We start from the raw sequence: 20,653 nt of genomic DNA, 5'->3' as shown, positions 1-20,653 counted from the left end.
CTGTATTTGATGCTCTGTTGATGCTTGTATGTTGTTCCTCAAATGTAAGTCGCTTTGCATAAAGTTAATGTAAATGTGTGGAAGCATCTGCATTCACGTCTTTATTCAGGTTTGTCTCCATCTGTTGTAGTAATAACACTGAGATCATGTGACTGTACGGGGAGATTCTCAGCTATGACCACAGGTTAAGAACAGTCAGGGCCAGACATGACTGTCACATGACCCGGCTGTTTTTGTTGCAATGCAAACAAAAGAAATGCAGGCGAAAGGCCAAATCATTTGGAATTACAGGATGTGTGTGTACAGAAACACCTGCATGACGTTTATCTGTGGTGAAATAAACATTTAACATCTTTCCAGTCTGAATTTTGAGTTTCAGATATGTTAGTACACATATGCAGTATAATGATATACAGTACATGTGACTCGTCAAACAACAAACAGGTGTTCGGATCCAAGAGAAACTTTATTGGTACAAAGCACTTTAACAGCCACAAGCAGAGAGTGAGACATGGTTTTGGCGTTTGGTATCAAACTGCATTCTGGGATGGTGAGTGTGTGTGGGGGTGGGGGGGGGTCATCACGAGGGCCTACAGCACATCAGCATTCAGAAACACAGAAGAGGTGATGATTGGCTGAGAGAGGTGACATCAGAGAGAGAGACTTTATGTGATTGGAGGGATTTTATGAAGGAAGCTCCAGGCTGGTTAACGTATTCTCTGTTTTCTCTGAGACGATAGCTCAAGGACTCCTGGAAAAACCTCCTGGACCCCCTGAACTTGTAAACGTCCTCAAGGACTTCTCAAACCGTCTCACTGATCCTGAGTTTATGTCGATTTTTCGGAACTAACTCCGTGTTTCAGAAGCTGAAATAAGCTGAAAGTCAGACGACGTGTTTCAGACCTACAGCATCATCATGTGGCGGCCTGAAGGTCGCCATGTGACTGGTTAGGGTTAGCTCTGTTGTCACGTGACGAGGAAACGTTTCTATCAGGATCAGTGTCCGTATCACACAGCCGCACCTGAAACCTCCTCAGGGTCCTCCTGAAGGACTCCGACTGGGTTCAAGCACCCAAAAACCTCCTCAAGTACTTCTGGAACCAGCTCAAAGCCCAAAAGTTCAACCCTCACACAGAGAGAGGTCCAGGAAGTGTTTAAGCTAGCTTAGCATAAGGACTGCACACGGGGGGAACACCTAGCCCACCAAGAAGAGTCCACCTGCGACCACCCGGAGCCAGGCTAGCAGTTTCGCCCTGTTTCCAGTCTTTGTGCTAAGCTAGCATAGCCACGCGCTGCCCTGATACTCTTCTTCTCTGGAGGAAACAGAGGAGGGTTACCTGCCTCGCTGAGTGCTGACTGAACGCCTGTTATTGGCTGTCTGAGCTGATAAAATCTCTCCAATCCTGTCGCTGTGACATTAGATGAAGGTCATGAGGAAAAAGGCAGAATGATGATTTTTTTTTCTTTCTTCCATCAGGCAGTTTCCTTGGTAACAGGAGGGGTGGGTCTGCAGGCACCGGGTCATCTGATCACAGGCCTTGTTTGGCGAGGGAGGCCGAAACCTGACAGGAAGGGGAAGTGGTTAATGTGTGTGTTTGATTTGTTGTGGTCTGAACAGGTAAATCTCTCACCTGGTCGGCCAGGGTGTTGAGGGGCGGAGCTTCAGCAGCATTAAGGCTTCCGGGGGAGGAAGTGTTGCTAAGGCGAGGAGGGGAGGAGTCGGGCTGGGTGACTATGTCGGCACCGTGGTCGGTCCGAGCTTTGGCGGTCTCTCTGAAGTTCAGCTTCTGAGTCTCAATCTGTCGACGCGCCATCAACACAAACGTTATTAATATTCCACAAACTGCAGTCAGACAGTAAAATCACAGGATTCTAAAGACTTTATGGAAAAGATGCATCAGATCAAAGTGCATGCTGGGTAGAGATGTATGACGACATTTATTATTGGGGGGGGGTCTGGCAAAGCCAACAGAACCACATCTTCTGCATAGACGCATCCCAGTCGCCCCCCCCAACAACCCTGCAAATGTTAAAGAGCCGGTCCACCAGGACAGAATCTGTATTGGTTGTCATTTCCAACAGTCTGCTCTCGGCTAACGCAGAGGCCATGTAGGTGGTCCACCTGGGGCGCCACTCTGTGGTGGGGCGCTATCAAAGGAAAAAATAAGATGAATCAAAATGAAAAGGTCCGAGCCTTCAGGTGCACAAGAGGGTAAAAGAGAGCAGAAGGAACAGAAAGCCCAAAATAAAGGGTGTTGATTTGTAGCAGCCAGCTAGCTGGTTAAAAAGCTAACGTTGGACGATGATGCTGCGATTACTGAAGAGCCTCACAGCCAGAGGACAGAAGCTGCTCTGCAGGCTGCTAGGTCGACATGCTTCTGGATGTAAATCCTAAGAAGCAGCTCAGCAGGTAACATTATAGAACTAGTCTGCTGCTGCAGCTGCATGTGTTTGTAAGAGGCTAACGTCTTTGTAAGGGTCCAGATCAGGGAACACCAGCAGAGCCCTGCAGCTGCTGGAGAAGCTCCACCTGCTGGACCTCAGCCTGCAGGTGAGTCACTATAACACTATTGTTATTATTTCACATACTGGCCTTAACATGGCAACACTAGCACAATAAAATACATTGAATCAGAAATATAATTTAGGTCTTATCAAAGGGAACTGATCAGTATTAGCCTGGAACCATCTGTATTTATTCAGGCTGTCTACAGGACACAGTAATCCAAAGAGACTGTAGACCTGGAGTCTGTGTTCCCTACCGGATCTAAAGTCTCTGCTTGAGATGTGTTTACTGCCTGATGGCTTCCTTTATGGTCACGGTGCACCCTTACTAAAGGAACCGAATAACTGTTCTACAGCCTGGAACACAACCTGAAGAAGGGGTCTCTGAAGAGACATTACATTTCCAAAGAGAGGACGGAGACGCTTCCATCACCACCACTTTTACAGAAAATGCAGCTCAATAGAAAAGTCCTGACCAGGCTGGAGCTAGGGGTCCCAGCCTTTATGCCGGCCCATTTGCAAAGCCTGCCCCAACTGATTTCCCTTTTTGTGTCCGGGTCAAAACGGATGAATGTAAATTCGCAAAGCATGCTGTGTTCTGGTAGTCGGATCAGATTCGATCAGCGCGCATTAGAGTTCATCCCTTTTATTTCTCCCCCACCTGTTTCTGATTCCTCCTCCTGACCCCCTTTCCTCCGAATGCGTTTCCTTAACAGACGCTGGGCTGAGGTTTCTCCCCAGAGTCACACCGGGCCTTTACGTGTTAACGCCTGCTAGCTTCGTTCATTAACGTGTTTTTGTCAGCTGCAGCGCCTCCTGCAGGACCAGCTGCTCACTGGTGTTTATTTACATGCAGATTGTTAGCATGTTGTGAGCCGGTTGTTGGCAGATTGTTAGCATGTTGTTAGCAGACTGTTAGCATGTTGTTAGCAGGATGTTTGCAGGTTGTGAGCATGCAGTTAGCATGTTGTGAGTCGGTTGTTGGCAGATTGTTAGCATGTTGTTAGCAGACTGTTAGCATGTTGTGAGCCGGTTGTTGGCAGATTGTTAGCATGTTGTTAGCATGTTGTTAGCAGACTGTTAGCATGTTGTTAGCAGGATGTGAGCATGTTGTTAGCATGCAGTTAGCATGTTGTGAGTCGGTTGTTGGCAGATTGTTAGCATGCTGTTAGCATGTTGTGAGCCGGTTGTTGGCAGATTGTTAGCATGTTGTGTGCCGGTTGTTGGCAGATTGTTAGCATGTTGTGAGCCGGTGGTTGGCAGATTGTTAGCATGTTGTGAGCCGGTTGTTGGCAGATTGTGAGCCGGTGGTTGGTAGATTGTTAGCATGTTGTTGCCAGATTGTTAGCATGCTGTTAGCAGGATGTTTGCAGGTTGTTAGCATGCAGTTAGCATGTTGTGAGCAGGTGGTTGGCAGATTGTGAGCATGTTGTTAGCATGTTGTGAGCCGGTGGTTGGCAGATTGTTAGCATGCTGTTAGCATGTTGTGAGCATGCGGTTAGCATGTTGTGAGCTGGTTGTTGGCACATTGTGAGCATGTTGTTAGCATGTTGTGAGCCGGTGGTTGGCAGATTGTTAGCATGTTGTTGGCAGATTGTTAGCATGCTGTTAGCAGGATGTTTGTAGGTTGTGAGCATGTTGTTAGCATGCAGTTAGCAGATTGTTAGCATGCTGTTAGCATGTTGTGAGCATGCGGTTGGCATGTTGTGAGCTGGTTGTTGGCAGATTGTGAGCATGTTGTTAGCATGTTGTGAGCCGGTGGTTGGCAGATTGTTAGCATGTTGTTGGCAGATTGTTAGCATGCTGTGAGCAGGATGTTTGTAGGTTGTGAGCATGTTGTTAGCATGCAGTTAGCAGATTGTTAGCATGCTGTTAGCATGTTGTGAGCATGCGGTTGGCATGTTGTGAGCTGGTTGTTGGCAGATTGTGAGCATGTTGTTAGCATGTTGTGAGCCGGTGGTTGGCAGATTGTTAGCATGTTGTTGGCAGATTGTTAGCATGCTGTTAGCAGGATGTTTGTAGGTTGTGAGCATGTTGTTAGCATGCAGTTAGCAGATTGTTAGCATGCTGTTAGCATGTTGTGAGCATGTTGTTGGCAGATTGTTAGCAGGATGTTTGTAGGTTGTGAGCATGCAGTTAGCAGATTGTTAGCATGCTGTTAGCATGTTGTGAGCATGCGGTTAGCATGTTGTGAGCCGGTGGTTGGCAGATTGTTAGCATGTTGTTGGCAGATTGTTAGCATGCTGTTAGCAGGATGTTTGTAGGTTGTGAGCATGTTGTTAGCATGCAGTTAGCAGATTGTTAGCATGCTGTTAGCATGTTGTGAGCATGCGGTTAGCATGTTGTGAGCTGGTTGTTGGCAGATTGTGAGCATGTTGTTAGCATGTTGTGAGCCGGTGGTTGGCAGATTGTTAGCATGTTGTGAGCCGGTGGTTGGCAGATTGTTAGCATGTTGTGAGCCGGTGGTTGGCAGATTGTGAGCCGGTGGTTGGTAGATTGTTAGCATGTTGTTGGCAGATTGTTAGCATGCTGTTAGCAGGATGTTTGCAGGTTGTTAGCATGCAGTTAGCATGTTGTGAGCCGGTTGTTGGCAGATTGTTAGCATGTTGTGAGCTGGTTGTTGGCAGATTGTGAGCATGTTGTTAGCATGCTGTTAGCAGGATGTTTGTAGGTTGTGAGCATGTTGTTAGCATGCAGTTAGCAGATTGTTAGCATGCTGTTAGCATGTTGTGAGCATGCGGTTAGCATGTTGTGAGCTGGTTGTTGGCAGATTGTGAGCATGTTGTTAGCATGTTGTGAGCCGGTGGTTGGCAGATTGTTAGCATGTTGTTGGCAGATTGTTAGCATGCTGTTAGCAGGATGTTTGTAGGTTGTGAGCATGTTGTTAGCATGCAGTTAGCAGATTGTTAGCATGCTGTTAGCATGTTGTGAGCATGCGGTTAGCATGTTGTGAGCTGGTTGTTGGCAGATTGTGAGCATGTTGTTAGCATGTTGTGAGCCGGTGGTTGGCAGATTGTTAGCATGTTGTTAGCATGTTGTGAGCCGGTGGTTGGCAGATTGTTAGCATGTTGTGAGCCGGTGGTTGGCAGATTGTTAGCATGTTGTGAGCCGGTGGTTGGCAGATTGTTAGCATGTTGTTAGCATGTTGTGAGCCGGTGGTTGGCAGATTGTTAGCATGCTGTTAGGTTGTGATCAGTAGGTAGGATAAAGGAATGTTTCTCCTTTGGGATTCGTTCATAATATCTTGGTAGTGTTGCAGTGAACACAGTTAGAGCAGTTGTCTCAGGGGCACATCCCTGGACTCGAGGGGGTCGCTGTTTGTGCAGTTGCCTTTCCCGGTCCGGTGGTTTTTAGTGCATAAGTACCCGCTGTAAGTAACTACATGAAGACTAGGGTTGAGGTTTGTGACCTTTGTTCGGTCTCCATCGGAGGAGCTTTTGAATAGTTTTACAAAAGATGAACTTTTGAAGCTCATTGATTATTATGATAACGGAGAAAAAACGGTTAAAGGAGGAAATTAAAGGAGTGTTGAGGTCTGCTTTAATGGAACAAGGTGCCAGCTAAGATGCAGAGTCGAGGTGATGGTGACGGTGAGTCTGTGGTTCACAATTACTACAGTAGCCTCAACCTTTGAGCAACAAAAAGAACTTCTGCTGTTGCAAATGGATAAATTAGGCATAGAAAAGGAAGAGGTCATTGGAAAGGGAAAAACTGTTCAGATGAAGCTGCTAGAGTTGTTGGTTATGCCTCTAAATTTTCTTGGTCTGGTTGAGGAATTAATATTGTCAGTGGGGAGTGTTCTCCATCTGGGTTAGCGTCTGCGACTTGGTCAGCTAGCTTTGGTAACATTAAGTGCTATAGCTCACGCTTTGATTAGTATGAGTTTTGTAGTTTCGTTGGTTTGTTGCGTTGTGCGTCTTGGGACGACTTGATTGGCTAGTGAGCCTTTGTTCAGAGGAAACTTTTGTTGCGGTAATTTGGTTTAGCACTTGCGTTGTAATTCCAGTTGTGTGCGTTCGGTTGCTGGAACTTTAGTGTGTCGTCTAGCAGAAGGCCAACTTGTTTACATGAGATGAGCTTCGGGTGCTGATTCTGATGTGAACTTGGGTCGGGCTACAACCTCAATTTCCCCGCTGTCAGTATTCCTCACTTCTGTATCTCTAAAAACCGGATCTGGTACTATAGGTTGGACATTAAATATATCAAAGGCAAAGATAATATTATGGCGGATGCCTTGTCCCGCGCTCCTTTGTAACTCTTGCAACTTAATTAATACTACTTCTACACTGTCCTCTGCTGCCTCTGTTTTCCTTCCTCTTAAATTGCTCCAAGGCTGCTGAGGTTGGTGATTACGAGTCTGGAGAGGCATCTATCCATCTTTGTAGAGGTGTTTTGGTATGGGGCTAGGTAAGCACATCTTAAACACCTTTTTAGATAAAGTCTCTAAGTCTATGTATAAATGTAAATAAGTTGATATTTGTTAAGTTCCTATGGTGGGGAGTGTGACGGCTCCAGGTTTGGGCCCTCTCTTGTTGTTTGTATCTTGCTGTGTTTTGTCCCTTTAATCCGGGTAATTGGTGGGTGGAGTTGATACCTGGTGTGAGATGCAACACACCTGAGCGGGGGGGGGGGTCAGGTGGTATAAAGGAGCCTGCTGGATGATTTGATGCCCTCTTCTCCCGGCCTGCCGACTGATTCTGTTCTGTTTGGTTCATTGTGTTCTACACCCACACACTCCACTCACACATGCACTGCACACATAATGATCTGACAGACACCTGCAATTGTATATTTTGCTTAATTTACTTATTAAAATCTCTATTATTATTTTCAGACTGTGTGGTTTCCCGCTTTTGTCACCTACTGTTGAGCCAGGTTGTGAGCATGTTGTCAGCAGATTGTTAGCATGTTGTGAGCAGATTATTGTACCTTCTTCTTCCCTCCTCCTGGCACATGAGTGATGTTCTCCAGAGAACCGATTTTAGACTGAGCGCCTTTAAAATCCACCTTCTCTGATTTAATCTCCAGCTTCCCCCCACCTGTGACACACACAACACACACAGGTACATTGTAATATGATAACAGTGTGTTATGCAGAACACTGTATAACTACAGTAAAGTACAGTGGACGAGTATAAAAAACAATCCTGGACTATATCTAACCTGCTACATGTCAGGTACAGCGAGAGTCGAAGCTCCAGCTGCAGTGACACACTCACCTGTGTGTGCGTGTGCATTACCTGGTTTGTGGTGGATGTTACTTTTGGAGCCACACTTTGATGTCACATTACTGAGATCCAGCTTCTTATGGACGATCTGAACCTGCAGACAGGTACAGGTAGGAGTCAATGAGTCCTGATCTCTTTCACATGGACTTTATTCATTTCTTTTTCTTTTAAACCTGTCCTGCCCAGCAGCCTGGTATGGAGTATGAGGAGCTGGATACCATATTGTGCCAGACAGATTTTACTTTAACAAGAGAGGATTAATATACTCCTTTGTTTGTTTTATTATTTATTTAAATTTATTTGTCCCTGGGCCAGACAGGGGACAGACATGGGGATAAAAACACCAGTTGTAGAAAGCAACAAAACCTGCAAGAGAACGGGGAGGGGGCTTGGGGCGGAGAAAAACAAACAACAAATGAGGGAGAAATGAAAATGAGAAACAGTCAAGTAACATAAATAAGCAACACAGCACAGCCATGAGAACTAGAATAATAATTTAAATACGTAACTGAAAGAAAAACATCACTAATTCTACCAGGGACAACCTTTGTTTGTGTCTATATGTGAGACTGTGCGTATGTGTGTGCATATAAGCCTGTTAATGAATGTAGTTCTTAGTGAGAGTGGCACGCCACAACCACGCCGCACCGACCCCAGTGACCAATAGGGATGGGAGAAAAACAAAAAAAGAAGTTGACTCCCACACGGATCGTGAACGCAGAAGAAACCGACCCGACCAACAAACGGCAAAAACCCGGCCGTCCAAATGCCAATCAACAACGCGGTGCAGTCGGAACCAAAAAGGCGAAACCCGCGGAAGAGCGGCACCCAGACCAACGCCAGCCAACATCCCCCATGCACACCACGCCCTCCAAACCAGCAAAAAGGCAAAATCAACTACCTCAGCTGCGTGTCACCACCAACCCACCCACCCGTCAAGGGCCAAGAAAAACCAAGCACACGCCCAGGACAAACCAGAGCACAGCTCCGCCCCACACTGCACACCCAGTCCACCTGTCACGGGAGAGCTACGCTCTGCCCCGAGTGAGAACAGCAGGGAGATATGCCGGGGAGCCTGAATCCCCAGACCCCCTGGTCCAGAGCCAGCGACAACCCCACCCAGCCCTAGAACGGGTCCAGCGTGCAGCTGTGACCCAAAGCCCACCATGCCCCCACACCAGCCCTGTCCAGGCCCGCACTTGACGCCGTTACCAATCTAACCACCGCCACACAACAGCCAAAAAAGGCGCTGCACAGGGGAGATGCCAGCCGGCGCCAAACGCCCCCCCCCCCCCCCCCCCCCCCCCAGCGTCAATGTGTTGTTTTTTTAAAGCAGACATTCTCTCCATGCCAATATATATCAGGAGATTCCTATTTTGGGTGATACTTAAATTCTTTTTGGTCTTCCAAAAATTGGTCGTCCAGTTCATGAGAGTAGTTTTCTTGGCGATGCATAAGGCAGTGAGAAGCATGTATGATGTTTCAGCCTCTATACTAACGTCACTTAGGTCCCCCAGCATGCAGAGTCATACTGGGGGAACTTAGCCATATCTTCTGCCAGAACTTTTGAACAGGTGTACATTGCCACATTGCATGCATGTAACTATCAGATATGTTACCTGAGCAGTTCCGGCAGATGTTTGACTGCATAAGACCCATTCTGAACATCCTTTGTCCAGTATAGTGTGTTCTATGGAGAGTTTTATACTGTATGAGTTGTAGATTGGGATTTGTAGTCATTCTAAAGGTATTTAAACATATCTGCATCCAAAAGTTTTGGTCTGGACTAATGGATAGATCTGTCTCCCACTTTAGGAATGGGAGAACTGTCTGTTTTCAACAGTAACGTGTATATTTTTGAAAACCGTTTTGGGGGTGACAGTTTAAGTATGTTATCATTGGAGGTAGATCTAAGTATTAGAGCATTACATGCTCTGGATGTCTTATCCCTTTGTCATGCCACAGTGGGGAATTTAGTGTTTCCTTATTTTGCAGGATGTCAGGATTGTTCCAGATTGGGGTAAGTCTGCATGACCCAGATATTTTGAGAAATTTCCACCAAGCTGCCAGGGAAGAGCTTTTAAAGCAGGTGTGATGTTTGATGCTGGAACTGATGAATGGCAAACCACCACAATCTTTTGCTTATTGGAGAGTTTTTAAACTTTATTTTTCCACAAAAATTTTGAGATCTATGAGTCCAGGGATTTAAACCAGACAGCAGAGGGTTTGGTGGGTAACATTGAAAACATAATTTCTTTGGTGGAGACTCTTCCCATGAATGATATGGGCAATGTTTTCCATCACACAAGGACATCTATTGATTTAAGTAAAGGCGTGTAGTTTAGCCGTGTCAGTTCTGACCGCTTGGAGGAAATATTGTTTCCAGACTTTAGCAGTATGGTAGATATACTCTGGAAATCACACATTACAGGTAAAACTATGGATTTACTCCAGTTAATGGAGTTTAGGAGGAAGAGTAATACATCATCTGCATAAAGGCTTATCTTATGGTGTACATTTTCTGTTTTAATTCCTTTATTATTATTTTGTCTGATAGCAGCTGCTAGCGGTTCTATAAAAATGGCAAATAGTGAGGGAGAGAGTGGGCAACCCTGCCTGGTACCCCTCGGGAGACTAAAGCATGGAGAAGTATGATCATTTGTCCTGACAGAAGTATAAATATTTATTTTTATTTAATTTTAATTTAATTTAATTTCAATTGGTTGCTGCTCAACTCATTTCTGAGTCCAACAGTAACCGAAAAAGCACCGTCTTGGTGACATATTGAACAACTTCAGCTTCAGCAGACTGACATGGCGTCCTGCGCTGAACGATATGGACAGACTGAGCATAGCGTTGGAGCTGGTTTTCTACATGTGGTCAGCTAGGAGCTGCATTATGTTAACGAGGGTCTTCACAAGTAAAGAAAGACAAACAGGTGTGTGTTACCTTGCCCCCTCCGGGTGAGTGTTTGAGGTTCTCTGTGGATCCGACCTTTGATTTCACGTTGCTGAGGTCCGGCATGGGGTGGGACGGGAGGGGGGGTGTCCGTCCACGAGCAGAGCCTGGAGACCTGGGGGGGGTCCGGACCACTGCTACCTGCAGAACCGTGTTATCAGAACCAGTTCAACCAGTAAAACATTCACAGAACTAGTAAATGTATTAAAACTCTTATCCTGGTCTCAGAGGGACGTGGATAATAATTAGTTATTATCAGTTTCATCCCTGAAGTTTGTATCTGTCTAACTAAATGTGAACTGAAACCAGCTCAGAGACTGTTACTGTTAGACAGGGATGTATTATTAGATTTAGTAGATGTATATTAATATTTATTGATGTATTAACAGTTGTATTATTAGAACAGAGGACTCCTATGCTAACTTCCCAAACTGATCATCTTGTTGATAGTGCTACAGGCTCCCTGCGAATGACCCTCGACTCGGTTGCCCCTTTAAAAAGAAAATAATAAGAATGTTAGCAACGTGGTAATACCAAACCAGAGGTGGAAAGAGTACAAAAATATTCTACTTAATTAAAAGTACCATTACTTTGATGAATTTCTACAGTTCAAAAAAAATCTACTAAAGTAAAAGTAAAAAGCAGCTCATTAAAAATTTACTCAGAGTAAAAGTTACCTAAAATAACTTATTCATATTGCTTTAACATGTTATTTATACCTAGGCCTATTGTACTTATTTAATTAAATTGCAGTGTTTTACGATTTGATAATGCAACAAACCCATATGGCGCTTTCAATTTTACTTAAACAGATACTTTGCCAAATCAATGGCATTTTCATTAGCTTATATCAGTGTGAACAGACTCCTTAAAACACGGTAGGCCTAAATCCATAATGATAAATCTACATAGAAAATGCTCTCAGACTGCAGCCGAGGAGTTCACTAATGATTTATGGTTAGAAACTAATTGTAAATGGAACTCTGATTGTTTTGACGCTATTATGCAGCTGCCCTTTATTGTGCATGAGACACCTGTAGTTACTATGGTAACAGCAGATGCCTTTTAATACCACAGGGCTCAGAAGTCTGGGGCAGCTAAACAAACTATTGTCGGGCAGTTATTGGTATTTTCAGCAGTCATGATAACTTTATGCTGCACACAACATGAGTCTGTGAACAGCGAAAGTGAAAGGAGCTGGTTACCTGGCTGAGCAGGTGGAGGTGTGCAGCTCTTTATCAAACCGCTCGCTGTGTCTGCTGCTGCTGACTGCAACATTTCTAACTGGGCCGCTGACAGAAAGCTGTTGAAAATGACGGTTGTCTTGTGTAGACGCATTTCTGAATTAAAGCGGTCAGCGCTGATCTCACTTACAAACAGATTGCATTTCCTGTGACTACTTCAATTGGTGACCCTAAATTGTCCTTAGGTGTGAGTGTGAGCGTGACAGGTTGTTTGTCAATGTGTGGCCCTGCGATGGACTGGCGATCTGTCCAGGGTGAACCCCGCCTTTCGCCCGATGTCAGCTGGGATTGGTTCCAGCCGCCCGCAACCCTGTACACTGGATAAGCGGTTGACGATGGATGGATGGATGGATGGATGGCTGACTGAGAACCTTCACAGACATGTTCAGACCTTCAGATACCAGAATTACCTGGTGACACTCAGACAGACGGGTTAACAGGTAGTTAGACAGGTGTTCGTACCTTCTTGACGTCTCTGTTTGGAGTAGACGATCGACTGGCAGGGGAACGGCTTCCTGGACTGCTGACGCCGTCTACTGACTCTAACAGAAGGAAAGACAGACAGAGAGGTTAACTGGGTCACACATGTTGAACTGGTCTTACTGGTTGAACTGTTGTACCTGTACTCTTGGCTGACATCATCTTGGCTGCTTTGGTGCCCCCTGCTGTCTTGGAAGCCTGAAAAACACACATTAAAATAATACTAATGATCAGTCCCAGGATTTTGCAAACACAAATTCAACAAATCCCTGTGAATTCAGCGTGACTTGCAATTTTGACCAATCACCACAACTTTTCCACAAATTGACGATGACCTCTCATCGCCGCTTTGTGCAAAGAACATGTGTGATACCAACGTCTCACATTTACCTACAACAATAACAGCAAAGGGCTGTGAAGACCAGGATCCACGTGCAGTATAGTGGTCCAACATAAAGGAAATTGTCTCAAGACAAACTCTTTGAGAGACAGTGTACTGAGACACAGGCTGCTGCATCCTGCTCAGCTGCAGGACAGAATCCAGGTCAGCTGGTTTCACTATGTAGGACCAGGGTCAGGCCCACCACGTCCTGGAGGGACTGTTTAATGATTAAACCATAGAAATATCACGTCTACCTTTGCAGATTTAAAAAAAAACACCCCAAAAATTTTATCGCAATTTGTTTTTAGAAATGTTGCTGCAAAACCACAAAAAAGAGCTGTGAATCCTGGAGGGGCTGAATAATTATACTTATTATTATTATTATGTATCCTGACAGGTGTTTCTGTTCACCCTCATTGATAGGTGTGAAATGTGGTGGAAAAAAACCCCTCTGCATATGGCTTTGATGATAGTTTCATATGTTTTACAGAAATGTGATTTGTATTTTATGTATTTTATGTGTATGTGTGTATAAATATATAATAAGATACATACATCTATATTATATTATATATAGAAAGAGAGAGATAAATATGACAGAAATAACTGTAATGACAAATTGAATCATGTGGATTTTACCTTCATAGCTTCTTCAGCTGTTTCCTTCACAGCTGCTTTTTCTGAACAAAAGAAGAAGAAACAGGAGGAAGTGACGTAAACGTGACCAACAGGAACTCACTTCTTTAAGTCAGTCTGATGATGACGAGGAAACACGAACATCTGATCCTGAAGCTGATTAATCATTGATCAGTGTGTTTAACTGCACAACAGAACATCGGCTATAAACAGAAAGGTGTTGAGGGGGCGCAGCAAACAGGAAATACAAGCGGGGAGCATACTGTTTCCATGGCAACCGTAAGGTCACAGAGGTCAACAGGAAGTCTCCGGTCTGTGTCACTTTCAAAACGAGACAAAAACATAGAAAATGTTGCTTTAACATCCAGAAACATGACACAGAGGAGGAGGAGGAGGAGAAATTAAAGGAGGTGAAATAAAAAGGAGAAGTGCAGAATGAGGAGTTTGAGAATGACAGACCTTTCTTAAGAGGAGGGGGAGCACTTGTTTTCTTGGGTGGAGCAGGTTTTTTTGGAGAGGAGGAGGTGCTGGTTTTCCTCGCTGAGGCAGCTGCTGTGGTTGGAGCTTTGGTCCTGGAGGGAAGAGCTGCAGTAGAAATCAAACGTCTCTTCTCTTTGCTGACAACACCTTTGGTCAGGGGAGAGTTTGTTTTATCAGCAGGGACCTCCTGGTCTTTAGAGGATGGAGTGGCGGGAGGTGCTTGTGTGTTTGTTTTCTCCTCCTGGACGTCCAGCTGCTTCTCAGAAGGACTCTCTGAGCTGCTGGGAACGATTATTTTATTCATCTCTGGGGGAGGGTGGAGCTCTGAAGACTCCTCCATCAGCTCCTCTTTCTCTCCGTCAGTCGTTCCTTCCTCCTCCTCTTCGTCAGCTCCTCTCTCATTAGGAGGAGCTGTGATGGAGGAGCAGGGAGTTTCTGTCTGAGCCTCCCTCGGTTTCTTCCCCACCTCTCCATCTTGTCCTTCGAGCTGCTCCTCCTTTTTCTTCACCGCAACTCTTTTCTCCTCTGTCACGTCCTCCTCCTCTTTATCTCCCTCTTTCTGTTCTTCTCCTCTGACTTCCTCCTCCTCCTCTTCGTCAGCTCCTCCCTGGTCCTGTTGTAAAGCAGGAGCTATGATGGAGGAGCAGGGAGTTTCTGTCTGTTCATCTCCTAACTGCTCCTCTTCCTCCTCTTTCTTCATCATGAATCTCTCCTCTTTCTCCTCACCCCTCCTCTCTGGCTGCTCCTCAGAGCTGTTCCTCATCAGTTCACCTCCATCTTCTTGCTCCTCCTTTACCTCCTCCTCTTCCTCCACTCTGCTTCCATTTGGGAGTTTATCCAGAAAACTGACAGAGTCGAGGTCTAAGGGGGGAGGAGGAGACGGGGGGAGAAAGAAGGATAACAAGGAGACAACAGTAGGAGTAGAAGGAGGAGATGAAGACAAACAAACTAAACATTGCCTGGATGTGAGTTAACATGTAACCATGGTAACGAGGAGGTTTTGTTAAAGTGGTTGCTAAGGGTAACACGAGGCAGCAGGGAGAATTCCTGTTTCCATCAACAAGCTGAGGAGACGAGAAGGAGGAGACGGTGATTGGATATAAATCTGATCTCTGATCAGTTAAAAGTGTAAAAGCATCTGAAACCTGATGAAAACACCTGTCCTACCGAACCCCACGCAGAACCTCGTGCAGAACCTCGTGCAGAACCTCACGCAGAACCTCGTGCAGAACCTCACGCCAAACCCCACGCCGTACCAGAGACTTTTTATACAGGAAACACGCAACTCACTCATCCTCAGTCCAACTCTATGGAGAGAGCCTGTAACGCCAAAGATGGCTGTTATCCTGCCCCTCCCGCTAGAAAGCCAATCGTCTGCTTCTAACAGCTGAGGCGGGAAACATATTTCAGCCAATTGTGGGGTTCCACTGACGTCAGGGTCTACTGTGCATGCATAGTAGAAGTCTAACCTGTGGGGAAAAACACTTTTTAAAACTTATTTTGCGGCAAAGTCATCAAACCTTTTCAGCGATTTTCCTGCTGATTCTACTCATGTAGCTTTTATGTCCCGGTGACCAGTGAAAGTGCAGTTCTGGCTCTCTCCCCATTCATTCAGATAGGAGCCTGGTCTCTGAAATAGCTGCAGGGAGGCGTTGCCAAGATGGCTGCCGAGTGACAGGACTTGCCTGTAAGGACTTTGGCCATACCCTACACCGTACCCTACACCATACCATACACTTTACCCTACAGTGTATCCTACACTGTACCATACACCGTACCTTACAGTGTACTCTACAGTGTACCCTACACCGTACCCTACAGTGTACCCTACACTGTACCATACACTTTACCCAACACAGTACTCTACACTGTACCATACACCGTACCTTACAGTGTACTCTACAGTGTACCCTACACCGTACCCTACAGTGTACCCTACACTGTACCATACACTTTACCCAACACAGTACTCTACACTGTACCATACACCGTACCTTACAGTGTACTCTACAGTGTACCCTACACCGTACCCTACAGTGTACCCTACACTGTACCATACACTTTACCCAACACAGTACTCTACACAGTACCATACACCGTACCCTACAGTGTACCCTACAGTGTACCCTACACCATACCATACACTGTACCCTACAGTGTACCCATCACTGTACCCTACACCGTACCATACACTGTACCCAACACTATACCCTACACTGTACCCTACGCCGTACCCTACACCGTACCCTACACTGTACCCTACACCGTACCGTACACCATACCATACACTACCCTACAGTGTACCCTACACCGTACCATACACTTTACCCAACACAGTACTCTACACTGTACCATACACCGTACCTTACAGTGTACTCTACACTGTACCCTACACTGTACCCTACAGTGTACCCTACACCATACCATACACTGTACCCTACAGTGTACCCTACACTGTACCCTACACCGTACCGTACACCATACCATACACTACCCTACAGTGTACCCTACACCGTACCATACACTTTACCCAACACAGTACTCTACACTGTACCATACACCGTATCTTACAGTGTACCCTACACCGTACCCTACAGTGTACCCTACAGTGTACCCTACAGTGTACCCTACAGTGTACCCTACACCATACCATACACTGTACCCTACAGTGTACCCTACAGTGTACCATACACCGCACCCTACACTGAACCCTACACCGTCCCCTATAGTGTACCCTACAATGTACCCTACACCGTACCCTACAGTGTACCCTATGCCGTACCCTTGTTCTGTGTTTAGATAATTCACTAAAAGTAACTGCTGTTCAACACTGATCAGTCGCCATTGTATGTAGTAGCCTACACCAACGAAGAAGAAACTGAACACAGTGGAACATTGAAGTCCACCTGAGTCCTGCATACAGGCAGAAATTAAAGCTCCGTAGACCTGTAGGGAGGACCACTGCCAGGGACAAGGGCAAGCTGCAGTGCATCATTTGCTCTGCAGAGAAGGTGATTGGCTGCAATCTTCCATCACTTTTAGGACCTGTACCCCTCCAGGACCTGTACGCCTCCAGGAATAAGGAGAGACCTAGAGATTGGCTGACCCCTCCCACCCGTTTCAGACTCTCCTCTCCGGCAGGAGGCTGGGGTCCATCAGGACCTCACTCCACATGAACAGTTTTTTTCCATTTGCCGCCTCATCAACAAGGCCTCGGACCCCCACTGACTCTGACTCTCCTACCCCCCTAACCAACCCCCACCCCCTTTACAGTACATACTGTAAATGTCTGCACATTAAATCAGATGCAGACGCCATCATTAGCTGAGAAAAAAAGTTATGACGTCACTTTGTAATCGCGTCTATTCTCCATCTTATTCAGGTTTACGACAAACTGAGTTTCCTGACAGAAAATATCTTTTAAATTGACAAACTTACAAGACTTTGATTTGAGTCAGACCGTACGCATTCAGTTTATATTTTGTAAATCTTGTAAATTTTTACATTATGTTTTTGTTACGCACCAAGACATCAAAGCAAATTCTGTGTCTGTGTAAACCTATTGGGCGATAAAGCTGATCCTGATTCTGAGACTGTTACCTTAGATGTTATAGTCGCTGTTAAGATGGAGCGCTGTTCGCTCATGGAAACGGTGAGTCTGTCAGTCTGAGGGAGAGTCAGGTGGTCACCTGACCGCCACAAGAGAGTCAGGTGGTCACCTGACCGCCACAAGAGAGTCAGGTGGTCACCTGACCACCACAAGAGAGTCAGGTGGTCAATTGACCACTAGGGGTGTGACAATAAATCGATACAGCAATATATCATTGTACCAGCCCATCATATCAATACATATTAATAAAAAATAGCACTTCAACAGTTAGCTCAATGCTAACATATAATGGGAATTTCATGCTAACAGACATTAGCATCGCGAAAATACAACATAAACTACACATTTTGCATCACATGCTGAACATCTTGAGTGACACTGTGCAAATACTTAAAGTACATGTTTCCTGAGCTCTGTGTGAAATAAAACTGAGCTGCTAACTTCACCGTCTTGATCGCCTACTCCGCTGCTTCTGCACCCCACACAGACCAGCTACAGCAACCCCAAAGGGTCAAAACTCAAACCCAATATTCCCAGTGGCCTAAAAATACAGTTATCAGTAGGAAGAGAAAGAGAGGAGAAGGGAACACCGAACAGTTATTACACAGCAATTTGTATTTGCAGTAAAAGCGATTGTCAAGCGATATGTCGATTATAGCAAAATTGCTGTATCGTGATATTATCGCTATCAAGAGCCGTGTATCGTATCGTGAGGTACCCTGCGATTCACACCCCTAGTGACCACCACAAGAGAGTCCGGTGATCACCTGACCACCACAAGAGAGTCAGGTGATCACCTGACCACCACAAGAGAGTCACGTGATCACCTGACCACCACAAGAGAGTCCGGTGATCACCTGACCACCACAAGAGAGTCAGGTGATCACCTGACCACCACAAGAGAGTCCGGTGATCACCTGACCACCACAAGAGAGTCAGGTGATCACCTGACCACCACAAGAGAGTCAGGTGATCACCTGACCACCACAAGAGAGTCAGGTGATCACCTGACCACAAGCTGTATTAACATCATTTGGACACTAAATCACGGAGCTACACCAACCTCCCATCATGCTCTGCTCGTCCTGGCTGAGGCCGTCTGAGGCGGTGCATCCATCCATCATCCTATGGAGGAGGGGAGGAGAGGAGGAAGAGGGAGGAGGAGGAGGAGGAGAGGAGGAAGAGAGAAGAGGAGGAGGAGGAGGAAGAGAGAAGAGGAGGAGACGAGGGGAGGAGGAGACGAGGAGAAGAGAGAGGAGAGGAGGAGAGGAGGAAGAGAGAAGAGGAGGAGAGGAGGAAGAGAGAGGAGGAGAAGAGGGGAGGAGGAGACGTGGAGAAGAGAGAGGAGGGGAGGAGGAGAAGAGAGAGGAGAGGAGAAGAGGAGGAAGAGAGAAGGGGAGGAGGAGAGGAGGAAGAGAGAAAGGAGGAGGAGGAGAGGAGAGGAGGAGAGAGAGAGAGGAGGAGGAGGAGAGGAGAGGAGGAAGAGAGAAGAGGAGGAGGAGGAGAGGAGAGGAGGAAGAGAGAAGAGGAGGAAGAGAGAAGAGGAGGAGGAGGAGGAGAGGGGAGGAGGAGACGAGGAGAAGAGAGAGGAGAGGAGGAATAGAGGAGAGGAGAGGAGGAAGAGAGAAGAGGAGGAGGAGGAGGAGAGGGGAGGAGGAGACGAGGAGAAGAGAGAGGAGAGGAGGAAGAGAGGAGAGGAGAGGAGGAAGAGAGAAGAGGAGGAGGAGAGGAGAGGAGGAAGAGAGAAGAGGAGGAGGAGAGGAGAGGAGGAAGAGAGAAGGGGAGGAGGAGACGAGGAGGAGGAGAAGAGAGAAGAGGAGGAAGAGAGAGGAGAGGAGGAAGAGAGAGGAGAGGAGGAAGAGGAGGAGGAGGAAGAGAGAAGAGGAGGAAGAGAGAGGGGGAGAGGAGGAGGAGGAGGAGAAGAGAGAGGGGGAAGAGGAGGGGAGAGGGGGAGGAGGAGAAGGGAGGGGAGGATGAGAAGAGGGGAGGGGGAGGAGGAGAGGGGAGGAGAAGAGAGAGGGGGAGAGGGGGGGGAGGAGAAGAGAGAGGGGGAGAGGGGGAGGAGGAGAAGGGAGGGGGGAAGAGAAGAGGAGAGGAGAAGAGAGAAGAGGGGAGGGGGAGGAGGAGAGGAGAGGAGAAGAGAGAAGAGGGGAGGTAGGACAGGAGGAGACAGTGAGCATGCTCAGTAACAGTAAATCCTCCATGATGATGATGCAGCAACAAACACTATAAACTCAGTTTCTATTAAACCGACGTCTCCTCCACCTGTCAGTCAAACGCACTGACATACGAGCACGTGCACGTTCCCGTCCACGTTAACCTCCCTGTCACCTCCATGTGCCTGAAGCTCCGTTAGCCTGCAGCTAACAGGCGGCAAAGGAGCGGCATAGGAGCGGCAGAGCGGGCGGTGACAGGCGGCCAAAGAGCGGAAAAACACCGCTGCAGCGTCAGCGGCGTCTGCCGCAGCCTCCTCCGAACCTGCAGACAGCGGAGCGCAGAGACACGTGGAGCGGAGAGAGAGAGACGGGCGGAGGACAGAGACACAGAGAGAGACGGGCGGAGGACAGAGACACAGAGAGAGAGACGGGCGGGCGGGCGGTGGCTCAGCTCTTACCTCCTGGCTGCTGTCCGTCGGTCTGCTGCTCCACCCTGCTGCACTTCCACCTGCTGCCGCTGTGTGCCGGGAAGCGCTCTGCTGCTGGTGCATGCTGGGAGAGGAGGCTGCCGTTGTCATGGTAACCATCCGTAAGTTACACAAACACACCTTCTATATTTGTATACATATATACATGTACTTTATATATATAGTGTGTGTGTACATACAGCCTACATATTCTATATTCATGTATTTGTGTGTATATACACACGTATATATGTATATAAAGTATATGTATAGGCCACTTTTTGGTTAATGGCTTGGGACACTAACAAAAAACGTGTCTGACCTTTAACTGTTCTTCTGAAGGACTGTTTTATATATTTTGTGTTGAATTGGTGTAATAAAATCTAATGTTCAGGCTCTACAGGTTTTAAAACATTAGCTGAGCGGTGTTAATTTTAGTTTAATTTCATAATGTAACAATGTGGGTAAGAGCCCCCCTCCGAGCTCAATGTCTATTTGCTGACACAT

General features: G+C 46.5%; 1 protein-coding gene across 1 annotated transcript; it reads right to left on the bottom strand.

Moving 5' to 3' along the window:
- Window positions 1-447: 447 nt before the first annotated feature.
- maptb (microtubule-associated protein tau b) lies at window positions 448-20,307 on the bottom strand. Its single transcript, XM_038709611.1, has 11 exons — window positions 20,138-20,307; window positions 18,587-18,648; window positions 13,893-14,774; window positions 13,437-13,477; window positions 12,556-12,613; window positions 12,398-12,477; window positions 10,683-10,832; window positions 7,746-7,827; window positions 7,435-7,544; window positions 1,632-1,799; window positions 448-1,562 (listed from the first exon to the last, which is right to left on the bottom strand). The coding sequence occupies exons 2-11, from the start codon at window positions 18,645-18,647 to the stop codon at window positions 1,530-1,532; spliced, it is 1,665 nt and encodes a 554-aa protein (XP_038565539.1). The 5' UTR covers window position 18,648; window positions 20,138-20,307; the 3' UTR covers window positions 448-1,529.
- Between the last annotated feature and the right edge of the window lie 346 nt (window positions 20,308-20,653).

The sequence above is a fragment of the Micropterus salmoides genome, unplaced genomic scaffold (genome assembly GCF_014851395.1).
Source record: "Micropterus salmoides isolate LMB-PRFRI ecotype aquatic unplaced genomic scaffold, ASM1485139v1 Ms_hic_scaffold_10, whole genome shotgun sequence".
Classification (NCBI taxonomy): domain Eukaryota; kingdom Metazoa; phylum Chordata; class Actinopteri; order Centrarchiformes; family Centrarchidae; genus Micropterus; species Micropterus salmoides.
The sequence above is the reverse complement of the archived record's forward strand: the minus strand, read 5'-3'. Positions and strand labels throughout refer to the sequence as shown.